General features: G+C 38.6%; 2 protein-coding genes across 3 annotated transcripts in view; both read left to right on the top strand.

Annotated features, from left to right (window-relative positions):
• The window catches only part of LOC143856135 (V-type proton ATPase catalytic subunit A-like), a 33,200-nt gene extending 17,330 nt beyond the window's left edge, over positions 1-15,870 (top strand). The window contains exons 8-20 of the mRNA XM_077366220.1: positions 6,783-6,839; positions 6,949-7,020; positions 7,354-7,455; positions 7,558-7,620; positions 7,711-7,843; positions 9,631-9,737; positions 12,640-12,834; positions 12,966-13,052; positions 13,192-13,296; positions 13,485-13,582; positions 13,716-13,794; positions 14,520-14,608; positions 15,387-15,870. Coding sequence (XP_077222335.1) covers positions 6,783-6,839; positions 6,949-7,020; positions 7,354-7,455; positions 7,558-7,620; positions 7,711-7,843; positions 9,631-9,737; positions 12,640-12,834; positions 12,966-13,052; positions 13,192-13,296; positions 13,485-13,582; positions 13,716-13,794; positions 14,520-14,608; positions 15,387-15,501 — 1,302 coding nt within the window. The 3' untranslated portion in view covers positions 15,502-15,870. The remainder of the gene's footprint in view (positions 1-6,782; positions 6,840-6,948; positions 7,021-7,353; positions 7,456-7,557; positions 7,621-7,710; positions 7,844-9,630; positions 9,738-12,639; positions 12,835-12,965; positions 13,053-13,191; positions 13,297-13,484; positions 13,583-13,715; positions 13,795-14,519; positions 14,609-15,386) is intronic.
• Positions 15,871-21,839: 5,969 nt separating this feature from the next.
• LOC143856140 (glycosyltransferase BC10-like) overlaps positions 21,840-26,769 on the top strand; it is a 42,380-nt gene continuing 37,450 nt past the window's right edge. Inside the window, exons 1-2 of one of the 2 annotated variants that reach the window (XM_077366227.1) lie at positions 21,840-21,978; positions 23,840-24,359. In XM_077366227.1, coding sequence (XP_077222342.1) covers positions 23,976-24,359 — 384 coding nt within the window. In that variant the 5' untranslated portion in view covers positions 21,840-21,978; positions 23,840-23,975. The remainder of the gene's footprint in view (positions 21,979-23,839; positions 24,360-26,769) is intronic. The other variant, XM_077366226.1, reaches the window with a different exon arrangement.

Genomic DNA, 26,769 nt, shown 5'->3' with positions numbered 1-26,769 from the left:
CCACAAGCTGCTACAATGGAGATTGGTAGAACTGATCAAGGGGATGATCAGTTAAGAAAATAGCATAAGCTTGCATGAAACAAGCAATAACAAAAGGAGAAGAAACACCAACAGAATCGTTTAAAATCCTGAGATTCTCAATCTTCAAAAAGACAAAACCACATACACATTGAAAGAAAAGGAATCAATTGATTTACTTGTCCAAGGCTTCCTCATTTCATTTCTTCATGTCTTATATAGTGCTGCATCCTTACAATCTCATTAAAAGCAAATAAAATAAGAAAGGCAAATTAGACAATGTTGAAAGTCTAACATGGGTGACTGTTAGATAGCAGCAAGGCCTTTTTTTAATTATCAAATCCTTTGAAAGGAGAAATGAAGTACCTAATTTAGCACCCATGATATTAGCATTGTGCATCACAGTTACAATTCTTTTTCCCCCATCATAGCTAAGTCAACATGCCAATCTTAAGTAATATCCTTGTTGCCATATCGGAGATATCAATAGTCAACTTTCAAGCCCCTTTTGCCACTTTTATTATCTCCATAATTCCAACTAGCTCCCTAAAATGCAAAAAGCCCTAAACTACCCTTATTTCATTGAAGATAAACAATTATGTACACCCATTTCGAGTGCGCATTTGACGAAGCCGTTCGGACCGTCGAATGGACTTAGGATGATCAAGTCTTTGATGCACTTCCTCGGCCATGGATTCCGCTACATCATCTTCTGGAGATGCCCCTGCATCATTGATCCCCTTCCTTGCGTAAATAGTCTGAGATCTTTGCATCACAGTTTGTCGCTAAACTGTATAGATTAGGGAATTTCAAGTATAATGGCATGTCCTCAATCCAGAGATCAGTCTAGAATCTGATCTTGTCTCCCTTCCCCATTATGAAACGTACCTGATTTTCAAATTTATCTCGAGAGGAGCAAATTGACCTCCACGCCGCCGAACCCATCTTGCCTCTCCCTGGATTTTTTTTTTTTGCATTCATTCCATTGCCCCCATTCGTGACCATATTTTTCCGCAACTATTTTGTGCCACAGTGATTTCTTTTCCTCGCCATATCTCCACAACCACTTTCCCAATTGGGATTTGTTCCGCAGTCTTATCTTTCCTATCCCCAGTCCTCCATGTTTCTTAAACCTTGACACTCTCTTCTAGTTTATCAGATGTTTTGATTTTTTCTTGCCATCCCATGCTCATTGAAAATATCTCTGTAAATTTTCAATTCTTAGAGCAATCTTCGCCGGTATTTTGTAAATTGACATGAAGTATATGGGCATGTTTGCGTGAGCAGCTTTAATCAGCGTGGTTCTTCTACCTAGTGGATATGTATCTCTTCTTCCAGGCATAATATTTCGGGTTGCGGACACGTCCGAAACGAAATTTTCATGAAGTCGTTTCTTTACAAGATTTCGACTAAATTTCACCGAAATTCTGAAATTTCATTGAAATGTCGCCGAAATTTTGGTTGAAATTTCATTTTTAGCCCTTTTTTTTACAAAATTTCCACCAAAATTTTAAAAATGTCCACCAAAATTTATGAAATTTCCACCGAAGTTGTCAAAATTTACACTGAAGAGTTTTAGACATTTCAGTCGAAACTTTAAAAAAATGGAATCATTATCATATTTTTTACATGGTTTCGGCCGAAACCAAAATATTTCAGTTTTGGAGGTGGTCGAAACCGACACCAAAACTGAAATTTAAAACCTTGCTTCCAGGTAGCCAGCTTTCATTCGATCCGCTCTGCCACTGGATCCCACTGTGCTTCCTTTGGTACACCAAAGCCCAGTGACAGTCCCAGGTAGGTGATCGGCAATTTCTCCTCTTTGCATTCAATACTTCATGTAAAGGGACATGAAGTATACGGGCATGTTTGCGAGAGCAGCTTTAATCAGCGTGATTCTTCCACCTAGTGATATGTATCTCTTCTTCTAGGCAGCCAGCTTTCGTTTGATCCGCTCCCCCACCGGATCCCTTTGCACTCCCTTTGGTAAACCAAAACCTAGCAGCAGTCCCAGTTAGGTGATCGGCAATTTCTCCTCTTTGCATCCAATAGTATCAGCGTATCCGATCACCAAACTGACGTCCACATTAACGCCCGCTAGTGAGCTCTTTGCAAAATTTATCTTTAAGCCGGACGCAATTTCGAACCATCACAACACCCTCTTTAAATTTTCTACCGTTCGTTCAGCTTCCTCAATAAACGCAATAGTATCATCTGCAAATTGAAGATGGCTAACCGGCTGTGAATCAAGACTTGATTGCATTCCCTTATGTACCCTTTCCTCTCTGCTTTAGATATCATGAGGCTGAGCGCTTCCACGATCATGATAAATAAGTATGGAGAAAGAGGGTCCCCTTGCCTAAAACCTCTAGAGCTACGGAAATAACCTTCCGCCGTGCCATTCAAGAGAACAGAGAAACAGGCCGTGGAAACACATTCTCTCATCCAGCAACGCCATTTTGGCCCAAAGCCCATCTTTTGAAGTATATGATCCAGCACCTGCCAGTCCACATGATCATATGCTTTTTCAATGTCTATTTAAACAATCAAACCTCGTCTCTCATCCCTCTTAGCTGAGTCGAGGACTTCATTTGCTATAAGGATTCCGTCCAATATCTGCCTCTTTTCAACAAACGCTCCCTGAAATTCTAAGATGATTTCCCTCAGTGCTCCCTTTAGTCTTGATGCCAGAACTTTTGCCAAGATTTTGTACATGCTATGCACCAAACTGATCGGCCTAAAGTCCATAATTCCTATAATTCCCTCCTTCTTAGGTATGAGAGTGATAAATGTAGAGTTTATTTCTATACATATAACCCCCGCTCGTGAAATTTATGTAAGAAAGCCATAACATCATCCTTGATAATACTCCAGTAGTTTTGAAAGAAGGCCATAGAAAATCCTTCCGGTCCCGGTGCTTTATCTTCGTCATAGAGAAGATAGCCTTTTCTACTTCTTCCTCGTCGAACGGCTTTTCCAACTCTAACTGTCGCACATGGGAGATAGAATTGAATTGAAGTCCGTCCAACTTCAGTCTCCAGTCAAACTCCTTAGCATATAGGTTTGAAAAATATGTGATAATTTTGTCCTTGATACCTTCCGTGCCTTCTACCCGTGTCTCGCCCTCCTTTTAGCAGTTGATTGTGTTGATTCTTCTTCTTACGTTAGCCATCCGGTGAAAGAACTTAGTATTGTGGTCCCCTTCAACCAAATAGCTCTAGATTTTTGCCTCCATGAGATCTCCTCCCTTCGCAGGATTTCTTCATGTTCCCCCAAAAGGGGCAGTCTTTCCATTTTCTCAGCATTTTCCAATACCGATTCTTCTTCTTTACATTCCAAAGCGTTGAGACGGACTTGGACTCCTCCTTTCTGAATCTTTTGGTTTCAAGGTCCTTTTGTGCCATTCCTTAACCCTAAGCTTGATGTGTTTAAGCTTCTTGTATAATACAAAGCCCTTCCATCCCTCAAACTTCTCCTTATTCCACCATTTACAATCTAGGTCTTCGAAGTGTGGGGTAGTCACAGAATGCTAGATTGAATTTGAAAGGCTGCGGCCCACCGTTGAACTCCAATACCTCCAACAGCAAGGTGTTGTGATCTGATGTTGGCCTTGGCAACGCTCGTTGGAATATCAACGGAAATGCCTAATCCCACTCAGCCGAGATAAGAACCCGATCAAGTCATGATAAAATTCTCTTGATTATTGTCCACGTAAACCCCTCCAAAGGCAGATCAACCAGCTGACTATCTTGGATGAAACTGGAAAAATTCTTCATACTAGCAGTAATTCTGGAGACCGGGTAAAAGAGGAGGCTTAGCGTCAGGTTGGTAGCCGGCCGTAAACTTTGCCGCTTTTCTATTAGCCAACCCCAACTAGTTTGGGGCAAAGGCTTAGTTGAGTTGAGCCATAATTCTTGAGACCGTGTTTTTCTCCGCTGGGAATCGAATCGTATCTAAGTCCCCACCCACGATCCAAGGACCTTGCAATTGCCCGCTTATCTCCCTTGGCTCTGCCCATAACCCACTTCTTTCCCTAGCTCTAGCAGGTCCATACACAATCGACAACATCCAATTCTCTGTCCAATTAGTGGATATTTTTTTTGAAAGATGACAAGTTTCATTAATATTCAAATAACAATCGGGACCAGGGGTCCCATCCTGCAATTACAAAATATTAAGGTGAATTAGCACGGGCATACCCAAAGCCAATTACAAAACTCAACTATTCCTTTCGTCTATAATACTGCCCGTATCCCTGTATCTATACATGATTCTATTGTATACGTAATCCTTTCCCTTGTACATTGTTCATTTCTTTCCTCAACCCTTTCTCCTGTACCTTTTTGGACTGCACAAAATTCTAATTTTCCCAAGTACTTCTTGAGATTATATGAAGTTAGAGTTCATGAAAACCACCAGTGCTACAAGATTCTGAACCAGTACCCGAACTATTTGAGATTCTAAGGCTCAATATTTATCATAGAGTTTCAAGGGAATCAGCTGGTTTGGCGCATACAAACTGGATAACCTTAGCGAAAGAACGAATCTCTCAAGCTTTGGCTATTTGGAGGTCAAAAATGTTGGATGGCAACCAGTAATCACATTAATTCTTAAGCAAAACAAACCAATTAGTGGATATTACCACCATTGATACCGAGAACTGTTTAATGCTTACCTCTTCAACCTCGAAGTATTTGCTTTTCTAGACAATGATTATCCCTCCCGCAGTTCCTACTGCTTCCTTCGCCACCCATGTCCTGTTGTTTCTGCCCCATATTTTGTTTATTACGGACTCAGTTACCCCCATTATCTTTGACTCCACAATGGCCACCATATCCACCTTTCTGCTCTGGACCAGATCCTTCACAGCAAGGCATTTTCTATTCGACCCTAGTCCCCTTACATTCTATATACATATCTTCATTTTGAGAAAATTTTCTTATTCCCAAAACCCGTCCATAGTGTAAATCTAACTACGGACCTCCCGACCCCCTTTCGAGTGCTCCTCCTTTTCGGCACTTTAGTTCCATCCCTCTCCTCGACAACTTGCAGCATATTCCATGTTTTTGACTCATTCTCTTAATAGTTTACCCCCAAGTTTTCCCAATTTCCGCCATCTTTTCTTGTTCTTGTGAAATCGAGAGGCCGTGCACTTCCATTTCAGTGTGATAGGAATCCTTTGATCATTCATCAGATTGCCCCACTTTCGCCATAGCCTCATCTATCTTGCGATGGAGATCCTCTTCGAGGGAGTCCTGAAGAGTTTCCAGTATTCTTCTGTTGTGCAGATGTCTTGTATTCTAGCATAATAGTTTCCAGTATTACTTCTGTTGTGCAGATGTCTTGTATTCTGGCATAATACAGGGTGCAGATGTCTTGTATTCTGGCATAATACAGGACCCTGACAGACTAATGTGCGCGACGCACACCTTAGAAAAATTTTACTTTCTGTTTTTTTTTCACTAAAGGGTATTTCGGTAAATTTCTCCATGTAGCGGCGTTGATATATAAGCCACATGTTAGGGTTACATGATTAAGGTTTTCTTTGTGTTTCTTGGCCAAGAAGAAGAGAGTTTTGTAACCCTAGACCGAAATAGTGAAAATATTCCCCCCGTGGACGTAGGCAGTGCAGAACTACGTAAAATCTTGTGTTTCTTGTGTGATTGTATTCTTTGCATTGTTTCTTGACTTTTTTTGCTGCATATCGTGTTTGATCCGTGTTGAGAAGATATTTCTCGGATTTTTCTACAACTTCATCCCCTTCCAGGATAACGGGCTGATGATGCTCCATTACCTCCATAGTCTCCTTGTCCTCCATGTCAATCCCGTGGTCAGACGTGCCTTTGACAGCACAGTCATCAGCGATGTTACCCGTGCCATTCATCACTTTCGGAAGTTCACACCCTTCCTTCAATTGCATCCCTTTATCAACAACTTCTTTCTCTGGCTTATTCCTTTTGAACTCCGCTTCATGCTTTTTTTGCTCCATCTTCCCTCTCGTATCAATAGCCATGTCTCCTTTCGTGGGTTTTGAGCCATCTTCGTTTGATTTTCTCCACTTGAGCCATCTTCCTGAATAATTTCATCCCTCGAGGGTGACTTATCATTCTCCTCCCAACATTTCTGAGGCTTCCCGGCAAGTTGGATAGTTTCAGATAATAGATCATGAAGGATTTTTTAATACTTCTTCCTCATCGATGACAAACTCCGATCTTTATCTCCCCGAGATCTACGCAAACCGACACCAGTTAATTTCTCTCTACTTTTTCTCCATTTGTAAGTTTTAAAGTTCCTTCTTGAAATGGCCATCTTACCAGCTGTAGCTGGTCTTCGGTAGAAGAACCGTCTATCATTCAGGTGTCCCGCATGCACAACGCCTGATCTAGATGATCGCCTTTTTTTCCATCAATTAGGGACGTGTGGCTTTTGTATGTCCTCCTTTACGTAATGCCTCACAGCTGTGTTGCACCTTTCATCTCGATCAACAACGTGTATGCTCTCATTCATCGATGAAAGCCATTTGTCCTCTTTATCTTCTTTCAAAGAAATACGTGGCTTGTTATCCCCATGGTAACTTCTTCTTCTTAGAATTAATGCGAGTTAATTTTGGTGCTTGATATTCCATTTAGCTGGGGTCAAGATCTTATTCTTAGAATTGGCATGCCCTGTTGAAAGTTAATATTTGATGTTAGATTTTATCTATTTGGTTTGCTATGATTACTTTTGCTTGATTATTTACAAAAAGCCTTTTAATATATTTACAGGACACAGTGCTAGAGCTGGAGTTCCAAGGTGTAAAGAAGCAATTTACTATGCTCCAGGTTTGTAACTTGCTAATTCTGTTCATTAATATCGAAGCTTGAGATGCATTAAGTATTATTCTGAAGTAATGAAAATTTATTTAACACTGGTACCCGCATTTTTCTGCAGACTTGGCCTGTGCGTACACCAAGGCCTGTTGCATCAAAGCTTGCTGCTGATACACCCCTCTTAACTGGGCAGGTAATGCAGCAAACAAGGTCTTTTTTTGGGAAATGATATCAGCACAACCATGTTTTGATATTCTCACTAACCCATCTTGTCTTTTTGTATTTAAAGAGCTGTCAAAAGGTTATTACATTTCCCAAAAAGCTTTCACGAGCCAATTAAAAAAGACAAGACAGCTGGGTTTGTGCAAATATTAAAACATGGTTGTACTGATATCATTTCCCTTTTTTTCCTTCTAATGGTTTATCATATCTGGCTGTTGTTTTTCCCTTATCTTAATAGCACAACATTTGTTATAAAAGTGTTTTGAATTTTGATCCCGAATGTTTGTTTGGATACTGTCTGTAGCGTGTACTTGATGCTCTTTTCCCCTCAGTGCTTGGAGGAACTTGTGCTATACCTGGAGCATTTGGTTGTGGGAAAACAGTCATTAGTCAAGCTCTTTCAAAGGTAGGTTTGTAATTATTTACATAGGACCTTATTTGGAGATCCAAATGTTGAAATGTTCTGATTAATGGAGCTCCTGTACCTAATATTTGTGTTTGAATGCAGTACTCTAATTCTGACACTGTGGTTTATGTTGGTTGTGGAGAAAGAGGAAATGAAATGGCAGAGGTATTTGGTAGTTTTGTCTTTCTTTATCCTGTATCATGCCTTTTCTGGTTATCTTGTCATGTTAGATTTTGAATTACTTAATTTATCCAGGTTCTTATGGATTTCCCTCAACTGACAATGACATTGCCCGATGGTCGTGAAGAATCTGTCATGAAGCGCACAACACTTGTGGCAAACACTTCTAATATGCCTGTGGCTGCTCGGGAGGCATCCATATATACAGGTATGTCATGAATGTGGCTTATTGGAAACTATGAAGAGAAATCCTTAGATTCACTCAATCTTAGGTCGGTAGAAAGACCCTTCTATGCATTCTTGAGATGTTTTGCTTTTCTGGCTTGCAAATATCTTGGGGTATGTGCAGTAAAGTTTTGGGAAGACCATCTTGCACAAGGGTTTTTTTATTTTTTTTAATGGAAATCAAGAACTTTATTAAGAAAAAAGAGAAAGGGAGCAACATTGACCAAGCTGGTCAAGTGAAAGGAAAATAAAATAAAACAGCAAAAATTAAATCAGCATCCTCATGAGGAAAACAAAGGTTATGGTCTCTCTGATCACACCCCTGCAGGCTAAGGAATCTGCCTTGGCATTAGATCTGCCTTGGCATTAGATCTCCATTTAGAGGCCCATTGTTGTAATTGTTGTGCTTAGCAGTGTGTGGGTAAGCAACTAAGCTTTCTATAATAATCTTTTGAGCCAACTGAGACTGAATGTACTCAAGTATAGCATGTGGGTTAATAGGCATGACAGACTGAGCTTCTGATTCAATTAGAGAAAGATAATCTGACTCAGGAATTACTTATTTGACTTCGGCATAAGCAGTGTTTAAAAGTGCAGATGCGGCTGAAGAAAATCCTAGTCAACTCGGCACAATGCGGCTGAGTACTCGGTTGACATGGTCATAATTTGGGAGAGTCAAAGGTGTTTTTATTGACTCTGTAGGGCAAAACGTGGAACGTGGATGCGGCGCAACACTGAACTAGGCCAAGGTAAAAGGGAGTCAACTCGGGGAAGTCGAGGTGGACGTTGGGGGAGTTTTAAAACTATGGGCATGAGTAATCTTGCTGTTGGAACACTTAAAACAACCTAAATCCTTGATCATTCCTGTTGCTATCTTATATTTTTTTGGGGAAAACGAGGGCAGGGGAACTCCAAGGTTTTGAAAAAATCAGTTTGGTCACAAAGGTTTCACAAAATCAGGGTGTGAGAGAAGTGAGGATCATTTGATTAGTGCAATATTTGGGTGTGCTGGTCTCCAATCGTTTGGGAAGTCCAAATCAATGAGCTCTGTGCCGCTTGTTAGTGATGTCTATGTCAAAAAGTGTCGGCAAGTTATAATTTTTATGAGCTGCGAAAATCATTTCCCATACCGCAAAATATAATTTATTGTGTGCATTGTGCACATAAACACTCCAATATATGTATGGTCCATCACAGCATGTTAAGGGTGCACATTTGGTGTGGTGCATGTCTGCTGGCATAAATGATAGCTCACGGTGGCTACTTCTTGGCATGGTTTGAAAATTTGGTTTCGGCCTCAGCCGAAAACAAAATCTCGGTGAAAATCTTATAATTTTGAAATTTCGGTTCCGGCCAAAATCTGAAATTTCAGTCCGAAATTTCAGATTTCGGCCGAAATTTAAAATCATGCTTCCTAGTTGCGTATCTTGCTTCCCGATTCTACTGAAATTTGATCGGATGCTTATCATGAGTGGATTCACTGGATACTTATTTTGGCACATATTTGCTTCTTGTAATCTGAAGGAGCTCAATCTTTTGCTTAATTCCTGAAAACATCATTTTACATCCCTTGGACATGTAACTCTAGGGTCTCTAGTGCACCAGTGTGGGCTTATGAGTGCATGCTGTATCCAGTAGCCAATGCTCAACAGTTCCTGTCTCATTTATTTTCTTATGCAGGATCTCATCTTTCTGGTATTGTGGTGGCTATTTTGTTTTATCGAATGTAATAATTTTGGGTTTAATTCATGTAAATATGGTATTTTTCAGGCATCACAATTGCTGAATACTTTCGAGATATGGGTTACAATGTTAGCATGATGGCTGATTCGACATCTCGTTGGGCAGAAGCATTGCGTGAAATATCTGGACGGCTGGTAATGTGTATTATTTTATCTAATCAGTGCGATACATCCTTTTTCTTTCCCTTTTTGGTCAAGGTCTTCTATTTTATTTCTTTTGATCAAGGATTTAAATGTCGGTTTCTGTGTCGAAACCGGTGGAAATTTCGGCCGAAACCATGTAAAACCTTGATAAAAAATTTTGGTTTTTTTAAATTTCATTTCGGTGGAAATTTCAGCGTTTTCTGTGGAAATTTTGTAAATAAGGGTGAAAAATTAAATTTCATAATTTCGAGGAAATTTCAAATTTCGGCTAAATCTTGTATTTTCCCGATTCAATTTACTTTCGGTTTCGGTCCAAACATACACCGAAATATTTCGGCCGAAATTTAAAACTATGCTTTTGACATCAGCAATTGAAGGATGTTATTACTGATCTTTGTTCCATTTACGGTAATGCCATTCATCATACTAGTGTTACCTTTGGTATTTTTATGCTTTATTTGCTGAAAAGTTTTGCCGTTTGTATTTTGTCTCCAAGATTAATATGTAGACCATCTATTCTTGCCTTTGTTTTATAAATTTACAAAACCTAAGAGAGAAGAAAAGAAAAGAAAGCCTAGAAATTATGGGACGGGCAAAGACTGCATACAAAATAGTGTTGTAAAAATACCTTCATTAGAATGAGAGCCCTCTCGTCACCCCTCTCTAACACATGATGAAAAGAGATTTCTAGCTATGGCTACTCTGTTAGATCTATAACCTCACAAACCGTGGAAGATAATATATATCTTTTTTGAATGGTAACAAGAAACTACATTGAACAAATGATGCAACTTTTACAAGAAGAGCTTGAAGAGTTAGGTGGTCTTACACAAGAGGAAAATGAAACAGGGAAGGAGGGAAGTGCCTCAGGCCCCCTTATAATACATCGTCTATAGGGAAGGAAACAGAAATAGTAATAGACTTCCAAGCAAGAGAATCTGCAGTCTCATTAGCAGATCGAAAATGAGACACTAGGAAACTTGATAGCCAGCGCTACCATCTATGATATCCTCTTTGGTATCTGCAAATCTTTAAGAGTAAAGATCCTTAGATTGTAGCCATCAGGTGATGTTCAAGAGTCCCCATCAATAATGAATAGCTTGAGATATAGGGCAGAGGACAACTTGAGTTCCCCACTTTACACCAACACCTCCGCCTCATTGGAGTCCTTTATCCCAATAGGACCTGAAATGCCAACCTTCTACGATTTCCCTCTCCTTAACTGTGGTCTAATGATCCTCCAATGCCAGCAGGGCTGAGAGGATTTTCTCGGAGCATTTGGTTGCACTACGAGAGTCTTCCTATGCAATAATAGGCCTCAACCTAGACAAAGAAACAATCCTTAAGCCCTCTATGAATGTCCTTGCTTTGTTACTTGGATACATGGGAACATAAACTTTCTGAAGACAACCCAAATATTGTGCCAATTGAGTGTTCCTCTTCTAGAGTTCCTCATGAAAACAAGATTTCTTGCTACCTCCCCTTGCCATTTCACAGCTATCCTCCTTTGAGACATATATAGATATCCATAAAGGCAAACGATTGAATACGAAAACCTCTAATTCTGATCATCACTTCACCCATGTACCGCCTCTTCTTTTGTTTTTTTGTTTTGCCTTGTATCCTTTTGTGCATCTTGTCCCCTCTGGTTTCTTTCATTTTCAATAAAGCTTTACCACATAAACCTTAAAAAACAAAACAAAGGGGCTAGATACTCAACCCCACCCCCACACACCTCCTCGCTCTCTAACATGCCCCCAATAATTTTAACAAATAAACAAATAAAATACACACACACACACACACACACACACACACTCTCAATATTTCCTTTCAAGCTAAAGAGTTATCAAATTTTGCTCACACACACACACTTGGGACCACAGAAAGCTCCAGTCTCAATATTTCCTTTCAAGCTAAAGAGTTATCAAATTTTGCTCCATGGAGAACACAATTGAACAAAACCTTGGCTTAGCGTTACATTTATGAATGATATCCTGCAAAGTATCTTCCTTCAACTGAAATTAGCTGCACTCCTCACCCAATAATAACATTTAATGAATCCCCTTCGACCACTAGAGGCTCGTCGAATTGTTGGAGAAATCTGCTACGCCTTGGAGAAGAGCAAGCATTTGCATTCATTAGGGACTGAGTGGATAAAAAACAGCAGATGAATTCACAAGTACCAGGCACTCTGATAGGCCTAAAGCTCCTAGCAGACATGTGCCTTTTTATAGTGGACCGATCCCTCAAGTTTCTTTTATAGAGAGTTGCAAAGATCCTCAAATTGTTTTGTTAAATCTGGTCAGTTTTTTTTTTTTTAAATTTTATATGGAGGATCTAGAGTTACGTAAGTCCGTAATTGACATTTTTTTATTTTTCTTCTTTTTAGTTATTAACATGGTTGACTTGGCGTGCCAACCAATGACCAACCAGAGTCAATCTGATTCAACTACGGCTTGTAGTCAATTTTCAGTGACTTATATAACTCTTCTCCAAACATATTCAATTAATATCTTTGTGCTTTTGACAATGAAGCAGGTAGTCAGGTTATAACCGAGGCTTGTCAATTACTGGTTGAAAACTAGTTTCAAACTTGTTCAATTCATTTAACTTCTATGCCATGTTTGATTATCCCTTTGTTTCTGTTAGATTCTATTCCGGCACATCTTGATATTCTGTTTGTGATTTATTTCATATGACCCTTTGATATTTTCATCAAATTTCATGATTGAAATATCCGCTTTGGATTATTTTCCTCGAGTTTCTTCTGCTATTAAATGAGTAGTTTCTGAATCTATTGTCATGAAATATTGTTGACTACCTATTTATCCTCAATTCAACAATAATGATCTCTGTGCTGGTTGATGGTTAACCATAACTTCTTATCCAGGCCGAAATGCCGGCAGATAGTGGCTATCCAGCATACCTCGCAGCACGTTTGGCATCCTTTTACGAGCGTGCTGGTAAAGTAAAATGCCTTGGTGGCCCGGATCGTAATGGTAGTGTAACTATAGTTGGTGCTGTTTCCCCTCCTGGAGGGGATTTCTCAGACCCTGTAACATCTGCAACCCTTGGTATTGTTCAGGTAATAAAAATGAACTGCATTTTACGTTTCTCTCTTTTCTTTCTAATCATTTTTCATTAGCCTTGATACAAGTCTCGACACTCTGTTGCAATCAAACATCAGCCTTCTTTACTTATTTATACATTTTGCAGGTCTTTTGGGGTCTGGATAAGAAACTTGCTCAGAGGAAACATTTTCCATCTGTAAATTGGCTTATTTCTTACTCAAAATACTCAAAGGTTTGTTAAATGATTCCTGAAATTACATGTTAGATGCTATTGTTCTCTCTATGTTTTTCTATTTATACCATATATCCTCCCGATGTTTGTTCGTTGTATATATTTCTTATTTCTGACATATCATTTTGTTTCATTGTAGGCCTTGGAGTCTTTCTATGAGCAATTCGATCAAGATTTCATTGACATCAGAACAAAAGCTCGCGAGGTTCTTCAGAGAGAGGACGACCTGAATGAAATTGTCCAAGTATATGCACTCTCTTTTTGAATTCTGTGTTGGCAACATATATGTGTTTTGAACCATCCCCTTAGCATTTGGACATTCCTATAATTTAGTTAAAGTTGTATGGACTGCTTTCACCATTACTGCTAAATTCTGAAAAAAAATTGAAAGATCTTATATCTCTAATCATTTGAAAATTTGTAATATTTCAGCTTGTTGGTAAAGATGCCTTGGCAGAAACTGATAAAATTATCTTAGAGACAGCAAAGCTTCTGAGGGAGGATTATCTTGCTCAGAATGCTTTTACTCCGTAAGTATCACTTACTATTTCGTCATCATCTGTCAAGGAAAAAATCTAGTTTCATCACATATTTGTCAACTGTTTCCTTGTTTTTATATTGACTATTCTACATTGCCTTATTTGTTTGCTTTGGTTGGAACAGATACGACAAATACTGTCCATTCTACAAGTCTGTTTGGATGATGCGTAACATTATCCATTTCAACACTTTGGCGAATCAGGTTGAGTCTTCTATTTCAACTATTATTTATTCTTAACAACCTTTTTTGAGATCCAGGTGTATTCTTTTCTGAAGATTTAATCCCATTTTTCAAAAACCTGCCGGCTTGGATTTGGGGAATTGGCCAAGTAAATCTTTTGATGAGGGTTAAGTGTTGCATTGAAAACTTGGAGATTTATGCATCATTAAGAAGAAAGAAAATGAGAGAGAGAGAGAGAGAGAGAGAGAGAGAGAGAAAGAATTGGCCAACTCTCTCTCTCTCTCTCTCTCTCTCTCTCTCTCTCTCTCTCTCTCCAGCATTGTGTCTCTTCTATTAAATAGGTGACTTTTCAGAAACAAAGATGGCGAGTTATTTAAAAAATTAGGCAAGTTGAGACAGGAACATCTCTCTCATTTTTCCATTGTTGTGTCTTTTCTATTAAATTGGTGACTTTTCAGAAACAAAGATGGTGAGTTATTTAAAAAATTAGGCAAGTTGAGACAGGAACATGCAGAAGTTTGGCCTTTAAAGGGTTGGTTTACCCTCTGATAGGATGTGTGAGTGAAATCTTACAGAATGATCACTCTTAATGTTTGAATTTGATAAGTTTCAAGTAAAGAATAGTTTAAAGTACAGAATTTTCTTGGAAATAAAACCTTGTTCTTTAGTTGTAAGATTATGACGCTCTGTGAACTCTGTAACATTGTGATATTAATTTTCTTTTGCACTTCCAAATTCCCAAGCAGGCAGTGGAGCGAGGAGCAGGAGCAGATGGCCAGAAGATAACATACAGTATTATCAAGAATCGATTGGGTGATCTCTTCTACCGTTTAGTGTAAGTATTCTACATGTTCGCTCATTTGTTTTGTAACTAGTGCTCTTTTTCCTCATATTGGGTTTCCTTCTTGTTAGTCGTTTATCTACGGTTTAAATTTCAATATCTGGAACTCAAAGAATGTTTCATGGTAAAATTGTACTTTTGTCGGCATATCTCCATCTTTTCCAAAATGGCATATGTACATTTGTGATGTAGCACAAGCAGTGAGTTTACAAATTTCCAGAAAGAAACAAGGGAAGAAAAAAAAAGAATGGTTGGGATGCGTTGGTAGCAGCTATATAGGTTGCTATGCTCATCCCTCATATAAATCTTCGAATAAGAAATCTAACTTTCATAAAAGTCGAAGTTCTCACGGTTAAATACTTATCTAGACCTCTATGAGGAAGACACGAATATGTTTGCTATCATATAATGGCCAAACTTAATGCCTACATGAAGTTTCTGTGCTGAATATCTTACGAGAGGAACCTATCGGAAAATGACAAAATCCACCCTAATTATGAATTTTTGTCTCCTTTTTCTGAAAATGGTGTGGTTGACACCTCTTCGAGTTATTTTTGTTATCTTATAATATCAAAAATCAATGTCAATGCCTCTAAATGTCGAATACCTTTGCGACTCAGAATTCCATTTGTGTTTCATTTGACATTTTCTTAATTTCTATGAGAGATAGTCAGAACTAGAAGACATCTTGTATTTGTTCATGTCAATTGGGTAGACTTGTATAATTTGAGAAGCACACCATAACTTAAATCTGGTAATCACTGAATTTCAGATCTCAGAAATTTGAAGATCCTGCCGACGGAGAGGAAGCTCTGGTAAAGAAATTCAGTAAACTATATGAAGATCTCACTAACGGTTTCCGCAACCTCGAGGATGAATTACGGTGATGTTTGAAGTCCGATAAAAGTTGCCCGAGGAAGATCATAGCCTTCTTGAGACCCATGTTCAGTCCGGCAAAAGATTAGGGGTTACTTCTTTTCCTTTGTAGTTTTGGTGAACTGCGCTATTTAGCTGGTCAACATTGTGACTTTGTGCCTGTTTAGCCTTTGCTTTGTTTCCTCTTTCTTCTCTGCGTTCTTTGCGAAATAAGTTGGGAAATGGTTTATTCCTTATTTAATTTTGAAATACAGATATTATTGAGTTCTCTTTGCTTTTTGAATTTTAAACTGAGTGACTGAGATATGTATTGCCAATACACTGACGAATACAGCTGATTATCTTTATATTTCAGGGCTTACATGAGACATTCCATTGTAGTTTGATCTGTATCATTTTACAGTCTTTGTCCTTTTGACTTGCTTATGATGGTCGCCTCTCGCAGGGTCACCATTTTCCGGCAGATCACCAATTGTATTCGAACTCGTCAAAAAAATCGAAATTTCAGGACTTTCTTCCAAATTTGGGATTTTGGCCAAAATTTCAGTTCAGCCAGGACTGAAATTTTACCAGAATCGAAATTTAAAACCATGTCTATGATACACATAGTTTTAAATTTCGGCTGAAATATTTCAGTTTCAGCCATGGCCAAAATGAAATGCACCATGAATCGGGTCTTTCCAGGATTTCACCGAAATTTTATTTTGCATCCTTATTGGAAATTTTAAACATTTCTACCGAAATTTAAAGATTTTTACTGGATTTGCTGTAATTTCCACCAAAATTCTAGACATTTCCAGGGAAATTTAAAAGGGAGATTATATCACACACCCCCCCCCCCCCCGCCCCGCGCTCCCCTTATAAGGTGATTTGACGTGAAAAGTGTGCAACTTTAACGCTTTTGGACGTCAAACCACCTTATAAGGGGAGCGTATGTGTAATGCAAGGGGTGAAAATATCATCACCCATTTTAAAAATACCAAAAATTTCAAACTAATCTTATATGATTTCGGCCGAGAACCAACGTACAGTCTGAGTAGAGGTGTGAAACGGATCCTCTTTGGATCGGATCCACCTATGTCTTATTGGAGTGTGCTAGGTTTGTCTTACATTGTTGTATACGGTTTACATTCTCAAAAGAGGGTGAGGCTCAGAGAAGGAAGAGAAGAGGATGCTTGATAGGGATCCTCGTACGCTGCAAATAACCAAATTCCAATTGAAATGAAATTTGTATATATGAAATAGGAAATGACATCAATTCAGATTCTTGATCTTTGAATTGAGAGACATATTAAGAGATCCAAATTCCAATTGAAATGAAATCTTTAGAAAGAATCAATGAAACAAGATGGAATGAAATAGGAATCAATGTAACAACATGAATTCAAATTAACTTGAGAGAGATGAATGACAAAATAAAAATAGGTCAAGTGACAAAGATCATAGAATCGAGATGGGGTCTATGGAAATGGGGCAGACGTGCAGTTGCCAATCAAATTAACGGACCCAATCACATCTACATGGCATATGTGGGGTCCAAAATGTGACTTATTGGCCCGGCCCGGCCCAACTTGTATCCCCAAACAAGTGAAATGATATGGTGCAAGCCCTTTGTACTGTGTCACGGGGGCATCCTCATTCCTCAATGTATTTTTCAAGTGGATAGATTTCTCCAATGATCGATTTGGACTGTTTGTCTGTTGGGCCCACTACAAAATTGCATGGGGCGTTTTTAACCATTTGATCAAGAGCTTGCAAATGGATTTCATCAGTGTAATTTTTGAACTATAATTAAGATGGGGTCCACACAATATGTAGGGAAAGATTACTAGCAGACAGAATTCCCCATCACACAGGAGCTTCAGCAGTAGAATACAAAAACTAATTGCACCGGATCATTACATTATATTAATATAATATATTTATACACTATGCACGTAGTGGGATTACGACATAGTTGCCGGCTTGCCGCCCTTATAATTTATAAAGTAGGTTTGATCTAAAAATATCCTCCTATAAAATAGGATTTAAAAAAAAATAAAAATTGACTAGTATATTCATACCATGGAATATACATGGGACTAGGGGTGGCAATGGTTCGGTTTCGGTTCGGTTTGACCCCCAAACCGAAATTTGAATCTGTTTGGTTCTACGGAACCGAAACCAAACCGAAATTTGAATTTTCGGTTCGGTTCGGCCAATTTTGCCACCCCTTACTCATAATCATTGAAAATCAGGGGCAACGGTTCGGTTTGAAATTTGAATCGGTTTCGGTTTGGTTTTGGTTGGATTGCCACCCCTACATGGGACCAGTAGGCCCACCAGATTTACATAGTATGAGGGTCGAGGAGCATACTCCAAGACTAAAAAGTACAAAAAAAAACCTAATGATCTGTAAAGAGACTCCCACAATCATCTAAAACTTCCTCCTGCATTAACAATGGACCCGGACGGTCTGATGGATCTCATGGATCCGAACATAAAATGCACAGGATTTGGGAACAGCTGTTGGATCTAAATCGAGTCCATTGGATCTGTATCCTAGGGTCCAAAATTATTTTGGATCATAGCCGAGACATAGCCAGCAAATCTGATGGAGCGTCCTGAATCCAAATGAAGAGTCCCGGTGCCAAAAATACGCTCTGTATTTGCATTTATTTATGTCTTTATTACTACACTCTTATGGACGGTCCGATAAAAAATGGATAGTGACCCAAATTCAGAAAGTAGGATCCGAAAAGCACCCCTAAAAGAAGTGGATCAATTGGCACCCCTATATATAAAAACTCTATATAATTAAGTGAAAGCAACTTGTGATTAGTAAAAGAAGATGGTAATACCACTCTTAATATTAGATTCTAAGGCATCCCACTAATATTAGTAAAAGAAGATGGTGTCCCATGTGCAGAGGAGAAAAAAACCAATTCACAGGAGACAAAGGTTGGAAAATGCCTATTTTGAAGAGTAGTGGCATACCATTTCTTATGTGAGTTGAAGAGAAAAGATTCTTAGGCCATGCTTGGCCACCATAAAAAAAATATTCCTGGAATATCTGTGGGGCTTGTTGAGAGAGATTGGTGGGAGTGAGGGGAGTATGAAAAGCTCCTTCAAACAAATTCTAAATAGATATTTTTTATTCCATGGAATAATTTTTCATGGTTGCCAAACATTACCTTAAAATAGATGGCTGAGTAAGTTTCATTTGGACGGCACAAAGGTTAGAATAGCAACAAGTAGTAAGCGTTCAACAGATAAGAAGACCAATACCTAGTAAACCCCGTCCACCTTAACTTTTATTGAATGACTTTTCTCGTACAATAAGATGTACGATAAGACGGGATGCTCAATCCCTGTTAAACTTATAACAATGCTAATCTCTTTATAATATAGGAAAACACTTCCACAGCCCCATTTTGTTGAATTCCACATTTCCACAGCTCTATCTTTCTTTTTTCTGCACGTTGTCTGAATAGGAGCTCACTTCCTTGTATGTTACGCATGTGTCACAACATGGGATTTCGTCTTTATTTTCCAAAGGAAATCTCGGGTATGTGGCATACTTTAACTATTAACCGGTTAGAGTGGACGTGGGTATGTGGCAGACTTTATCGCTGGAGTTGTTGATTCCCTTTAAGGCTTTATTTGGATGCAGATGGTTACCATGTAGATTAGTAGTACAAGTAGTCAATAAGAAAGAGACAAACTTTTGTAATGTTTGATCTACCAAGGATTTACCTGGTAGAATAGTGATAAGTAGTGTTTGGTTTTCAATCTTGTAAGTAACGGGAGGGGGTGTCATTACCAATATATAGAAAGATAAGAGAAAGCAAAATTCTACTTGAAGAATTTTACCATTTTAGAGAAATGAGGCATGGAGCATATAAGGAGTGCTCATGGGTGCCACATCACTAGAATATGCAGCCTGACCCCTATTTGGTAAGGAGTGCTCTGGGGAGGGCTATATTATGCAGCCTGACCCCTACTTTGGGGAGAGGCTGTTTTTGCGATTCAAGCCTGTGTCACAGTGCTCATCCATCAAATAAAAACCCATATTAGGAGTACCACTTGTCACAACCCTGACCCAGGTGTATGTCTCCGTACTATTTTTTAGGAAAAAAGAAACATTAGATATGACTAGACTTGGCAAAAAGTGACCCGGACCCGCGGGTCCACCCAGCCCGCCCGTAAATTACGGGTCCGAGTAACCAATCAGTGACCCGTCTGAAATTGACCCGCGGGTCCACCCGGCCCTTCAAAACTGGGCCGGGCCGGGTGGACCCGCGGGCGCCCGTAGAGAAGTGCAAAAGGTTTTATTTTGGCACCTTTTGGTCTTTTTTCCTGTAATTGTCATAATTTTTGCTTTTTCTATGTAGTTTTTCTTGTAATTGTCATATTTTAGAACATTCTTTTATTTTATCTTTCGTAATTTTTCTACTTTGCTACCATTTTTTCGTAATTTATCATTTAAAACTTAGTACCCCATGATTATTATTTATTGCTAGCCACCTTTTCACAAATCGTACTTCTGCCAATCTTTGCAGTTTGCACCACGTCGACAATAAGACAAATCTCTCAAACAATCAACATAAATAGTTGGTGAACTTGGCTAGCAAATCTCTATACAAACAAAAAACATCTTAAAAATATGTCAAAAATCCGGGTGAACCGTGGGTCGACCAGGACCGTACTGGCCAGGTGCGGGTCCAAGCTCAGTGACCTGTAAAATGTTCTGGGTCATTTTGATCCGGCCTGTTTGACTTGGACCTGTACGGCCAGGTCAAACCCGGCCCGGCCCACCCGTTCGCCACGTCTAGAGATGACCCTAAAATCTGACATCCTTATGGGGGCCACCAGATCAATGGCTCTGACCATTCCACATGTGCTAGATATCCTGTCGGGTCAAACCGTCAAAAGCGAAAAAGTTTCTGGTCAATTAGTAGGTAAACAATGCATTCTGTCCTTTTCTTCCTGGGCCACCCCTTCCAGTAAAAAAGTTGTCATAATGGACAGGAAGAATATAATAAATTATGAGAATTGCTGGCGTTCGTCGCAAAAGGGTTTTCGCGGCTGGTCTGTCCCACATCAGACCAGCCACCTCGTTAATGAAGACAACAACTTTTGTCTCCATTAACGAGGTGGCTGGTCTGACGTGTAACAGACCATCCGCGAAAAGCCTTTTGCGATGGAGATTAGCAAATCCTTTAAATTATTGATCCCTTTTCTCATTAAAAGGTGGGGCCCATTATCCTATTGGGGGTTTGAAAAAATCATCTCCCTATCTTTTTCGGATCTATATTCCCGAGATTTCCTCGTGTCTTAAATTGTGTTCTTTTTCTCTTCTTCAGAAAATCCGGACTTCTTCCTGTACAGCTTTGAATCAAATCATTGAGGCGGGCCCTCTATTACATTGTGGGACCCTACCTTTGGTTGATCTAAACCGCCTATTTGATGAAATTATATCTCATCTCTCAAACGGCATTTCTCGTACCGGTTTAGCATGAGAGAGCAGCCACACATGCTCATTTTTTGTCCTTTTCAGACTTTGTCTTTTTAGGGATAATTACATTTACACCCCCATCTGACACATCCACTTCAACCCCTATAGTTTAAAAAATGACAAAGACATCCCCTCCAGTTTCGTTTTGTTTAAGGTTTGCCCCCTCAGCTGAAGGTTCGTCCATAGATTGAAGGGTTAGGATGATCCGATGGATCTGATTTTTTGGGCACACCCTATCTATGTCAGGACCCATCAAATGAAAGCTTTGGATCATCCAAATAATGTGGGCCCATACCCGAATCCAAAGCGTTTGGTAGTGTTTGGATTCGGCTATGGGCCCACATTATTTGGATGATCCAAAGCGTTCATTTGATGGGTCCTGACATAGATAGGGTGTGCCCAAAAATTCAGCTCTATTGGATCATCCTAACCCTTCAATCTATGGACGAACCTTCAGCTGGGCGTCAAACCTTAAACAAAACGAAACTAGAGGGGATGTCTTTGTCACTTTTTAAACTATAGGGGTTGAAGTGGATGCGCAAAAAACTAGAGGGGGTGTAAATGTAATTATCCTTTTTTTTTTATTATCAAAACATGAGCAAAACGATGTTTATAAGTGCCCTAAGCAAAACCCTTTTTAGATATTAATTTTTTTAAAAAAATAATAATCACGTGACACTTGGATTATCAAGGATCCAACATGATCATATATCAGACGGTTGAGATCATCCTATGGAAATGATTTTTGGGACACAACCTATTTACACAATGGCCCGGACAGTTTGGAGTGTCTCCTTTTGTGAAAAATATGGGGTGAATTCATCATGGAAGGGGCTGAATTTATCATCCCTATATAAGTAAATAATATAATATTATTCGCCGGCTGCTAAAGTAGAAAACAAAAACTTTTCTTATATTTTCTTCTCCCTCTCCTCTCTTCTCTTCTTCTTTACTTTGGAGAAGCTACAGTGGGTCAAGACATCTAACCCAGGTATTCTTTTTTCCTTTCTACACATTCTAATATTTTTTTTCTTTTTTTTTTTTAATGAATTCGAGTTGTTGATTCGTTGAGGCATTGGATTTTGGTTTTTTTTTTTTTTTTTAAATCATTAATCGGATTTATTTTCCTGTTTTTGATGGAGTATTAGTGGTTTTGTTCTGTTTATATGTTTTTCTTTTGGTGAAGAGGCTTATGTTTTGATTGATTTTGGGAGAGTTTGTGCTAAAAAAAAGAAAACAGTTCTTGAATAGTTTACATTGGTGTTTGCTTTAGTTTCTAATGTTTTTGAGCGGAGTTTTTTTAGTTTAGGAACTAGAAAAGTAAAAGTGAATTAATTTTGTTCTAAACCTCTTTTCTACTTCTTTTTCCAATATTGGTTTGATTAATCAATATCAGTGTTTGATCTTTTTCCCTTTTGCTTGTTAAGAATCTGATTTGGACTTTTCAATTTTCTAGCTGAAATGTTTGAGGAATGGACTTGATTATTATTATTATGATTATTGGTTTGTTTTTATTTGGTTAATGAATATTAAGTATTTTTCTGATAGTTTTTTCGGTCTTAACTCTTAATTCCTTTAATTCAATTTTTTTGATAGTTGTTTTGGTTGAAATCAACATCCATTTTGAGTAGGGATGAAACTTTGTTAGATTTTTAGTAATTCGGGTTGAGCTTTTAGCTTAAAATAGGGTCAGGTTCAGGTTGATTCCAAATAAGTTTTTACCAAAAGCTCAACCCAACCCGACCCAAGTTGTGGCCCTTATTTTGAGATCCTTTTCCATTGGATTAATAAAATCTTTTTATCCTTTTTTTTTTCTCCCTTTTTTTTTTTATCTTGGAATTTTAAATGACCAAATTCACATCTCATTTGATCTTGTAGATGGTTTCATGGTCGACTAGGGTTGTTTCCAATTGAATGGCGGATAGGACATGTGTTGATTATTTGCTCTTTCTTTGGGCTGGGACTTGGAATAATGCCTCTGCGAGTCTTTATCTTCAAATAAGCTTTCTATGTTCTTATGTTTCTTCATGTCAAGGTTACATTTTGCTAATTTAATAGCGGGTATTAGAATTCTGCCATTTATCGTTTTGGGTTTAGTTCCCTTTGAAATTTGACCCTTTTTTCAATTATTATTATTATTATTTTTTCATTTTGAAGAGTGGGTTTTGCTCTACCTATTCTTTCCCATCCCATGATAGAGTGAGACTCGTGCCAAATTGATGGAGTAAAAAGAGGTAGGGGCACACCGAAAACAACTTGGGTAGAAACAGTGAGGAAAGACTTGATAGCTAGTAACATAACAGAGAACATGACCTTGGATAGGATAGAATGGAAGAAAATGATCCACGTAGAAGAACCCAACTAGAGCCAAGATTAGAGCCAGGTAGATTCCTTCTTCATGAAATTTTTCTAAAGGATTCATGTAGCCGACCCCAACTAGTTTGGGACAAAGGCTTTGTTGAGTTGAGTTGAGCTGAGTGCATATGTTTTCAGGGGCATGTGCTTCATCTGAAATTGAATGTGTTCTCCATTTGTCCTCTTGTCCTTTTTTTCCTTTACTTTATTGGACAATAGGAAGCTCGTGACTTGAATCCACAACTCATAGAAGTTAATATGAACTGTTATCCATCCTGTGTATCTTTGTGCAGAATGAATGTAAATCTGTGCATCAGATTTGCATATCCAGATCATTTTTTTCCTTTTTTTTTTCAAATTGTTAGGTTTCCAATGAATTGCCATCTTATTTTAATTGTGTACTCTCTTGGTTTTCAGAATGAATTTTTTGGTTTTAAAGGTGCAAATTTACAGTTTCACCACTGATAACAAATGCATTCTCTGTCTCGTTCTTTTAGATCTTTTGCATGTCACTTGAGGGAAATTCAACAATTGAATTCATTGGATGGTAACCAGTCCAACTTAAGTCAGCTGGCTCAAGGATTCAATGACAAGGAATACAAATTGAGTTACTTCTTTGATGGGCTTCATTAGATGAAGATACCTAAGGCGTGGCGGCTAGGCATTTCAGAGATGCAGATCATGCCGGTGCTGCGCCACAGACCTCCTTCTCGGAGACCACTATGGATTATTGTGTTGGTTTCTTTGGTTTGTGTGTCTCTCATCGGGGCTTATGTTTATCCACTCCGACACTATGCCACTTGTTACTTCTTTGATTCAAGCATTTGTAGTCCATTTACACAATCGCTTCCACCTGCTCCTGCCAAGGTTCTTACTGATGAAGAGATTGCAGCTTATGTTGTCATTAGGGACATTTTGGAAACACCTTCTCTTCAGTCAAAAAATCCCAAAATTGCATTCATGTTCTTGACTCCGGGTTCACTGCCTTTCGAAAAGCTGTGGGAGAAGTTCTTCCTTGTAAGATGTTTTTCTTTATTTGATTATACACCTAGTTGCATATTCAAATTCTTATAAGTTTTTTTTTTTGCATTAATAAGGTTCCATTTTTTTTATGTTTGCTATGTAGATTCACATGGATGTTTGTATGCCTTTATATGGAAACAAACCTGTGATAACAGTATATGTTCAGTAAATGTATGTGGAATTAAAGCAACTTAGCAACAAGCACAAAAGTAACTTAGTGATGCGTAGCATAAACACAATATATGATAGAATCTCATGTTTGGGTTCTCCCGGCCATCCTTTTAGAAACATCATTCATAACATTTGTTTAATGTATAGGATCATCCCTTTACGTCTTCAGTACCGATCTTTTCTGTATAATAATAGCTAGCTGATGCCATTATTCACATTTTGAACTCAAATTTAGGTGGATGGAACATCATTGTTAAGCCAAATAAAGAGGCCACAGGTTCCATTGTACCTTCAATTGATCAATTCAATGCATGAACAAGTGGACACAGAGTTGAATGAGCAAAGCAACAATGTTTGGAAAGCAGAAAAAAAATAAAGGTCGATAAGGGAGTACTGCTCATCATTTCGAGGTTGTCAATCCGGAATTCAATGTTAAAAAGTTCAATGTTTTCACACTGAAACTAAACTACCCCTGGCAATTAATAATCCGTTACCCAAAGTTGCATAGTAAATAATGAAAGCCCAAACTACCTTAGTACATCATTTTTTTTCTTTTTGAATGGTTAAACTTCCCAGGAGGTCACCAAACTTAGTACTTCATTACATTACAAAATAGTATTACCATGCTTCCCTAATGATATACAAGTTTTTAAATCTCGGTCTCGGTTTCGGTTTCAGTACGAAATTTCGGACGAAATCTTGTAAAAATTTCACCGAAATTTCACATTTCAGAAACGTTTCACCGAAATTTCAGAAATTTCGGGTGAAATTTTGTACTTCACCAAAACGTTTCACCGAAATTTCCGAAACATTTCACCGAAATTTCCTGCGAAGTTTGGTACTTTTCCGACTCACTGTGAATTTCGTTTCGTTTTCCACCGAAACCGAAATATTTCGGCCAAAACGAAACGTTTCGGCCGGAAATTAAAACCATGATGATATAAGCTAAGGTTCGAAGATCAATTTTGGGACTTTGGAGCTTAGGAATGGTTTCTAATTCAAAATAATAGCAAAATGCATTCCCAAATCAAAATAAACAGCACACAATAACCAACAGTAGCTAGAATTTCACAAAGATCCAAAGCTTTAGAAAAATCATCAATGGAAAACAACTCATCCAAATAAAGTTCCAACAATAGGTTATAATCAAAGGAAATTCAACTAACTAATAAAAAAAATATCTCTATATAAGTCTATCAAACAAATTAGATCTGCTAACTATTTCCTATTGCCCAAAAGGTGTCTAACATGATACAAGCCTAATGAGGGTTGATAGGTTCAGGGTATGAACCAAGGGAAATAAGATGGGGATGATTTGGAAGGTTGAGGGAAAAATTCAAGGGAAATATGGGTAGGCTAATTAGGCTAATAGGAAAAGAAATAATTGATCCGTATCCTTGACGGCGTATTGGGCTCGGGCGTCGTCCTACTGCAAGTGGTTTCCAAGAGAAGGGAGAGCGATGCCTAGAGCCAAGAGGCAAGGGTTGGCCTTAGCTAAGATGAAGAGAGAAAAGAATAGATAATCAAGATCAAGAAAGAAGGGAATAAAGATCATGAAACCCGAAAAATAGGGGTAGAAATGCGAGCAGTTTATGAACCTAATCAGGAAGGGTGAAGGAAAGGAGAAAAGGAGGGGAAAAGAGAACTAGGACTAGAAAGAAAGAGAGAATAGAAAAAGAGGGGAGATGGTGAAAAGGATATAAGAAGGGAGAAAGATGAGAGAGGGGTGGTTTAGGACGATAAGGAGAAGATGAGGGGAGGAAAGAAAGAGAATGGGAGTGAGTGGGAGAGATCAAGCGGAGACCGTTGCGTGCGTGCGAGTGTGCAATCATTTTCTTCCAAGTTGGGGCTTAAGTGAGGGGGTTGTTGGGTATTTGTAAAGATGAGGGGAGGAAAGAAAGAATGAGAGTGAGTGGGAGAGATGAAGCATAGACAGAGAAAGAGGAGGGGGGGGGGTGTGCATTCAATCATTTTCTTCCAAATTGGGGCTTATGTGAGGGTTGTTGGGAATTGTAGGGAGGGTTATGTGTTTAAGTGGTGGGCCCTGCGGCTGGCTAATCAAATATAAGATAAGTCACTAAAAGGTTAGGGTTTTAGCCAATAAGGAACAAGGCAAGTGGGCCACAGGTAAAAGGTTATAAATTGTGGTTTTAATAAGGGTAAGTCGGTCTTGGGAAAAAGGCTTATGATGGGCCATAGACTACACCTAGGCTAAATAAATGCATCTAGATCA

This window comes from Tasmannia lanceolata, unplaced genomic scaffold (genome assembly GCF_043159265.1).
Source record: "Tasmannia lanceolata isolate RefF3 unplaced genomic scaffold, GAP_Taslan_0.1 ptg000023l, whole genome shotgun sequence".
NCBI lineage: Eukaryota > Viridiplantae > Streptophyta > Magnoliopsida > Canellales > Winteraceae > Tasmannia > Tasmannia lanceolata.
The sequence above is the reverse complement of the archived record's forward strand: the minus strand, read 5'-3'. Positions and strand labels throughout refer to the sequence as shown.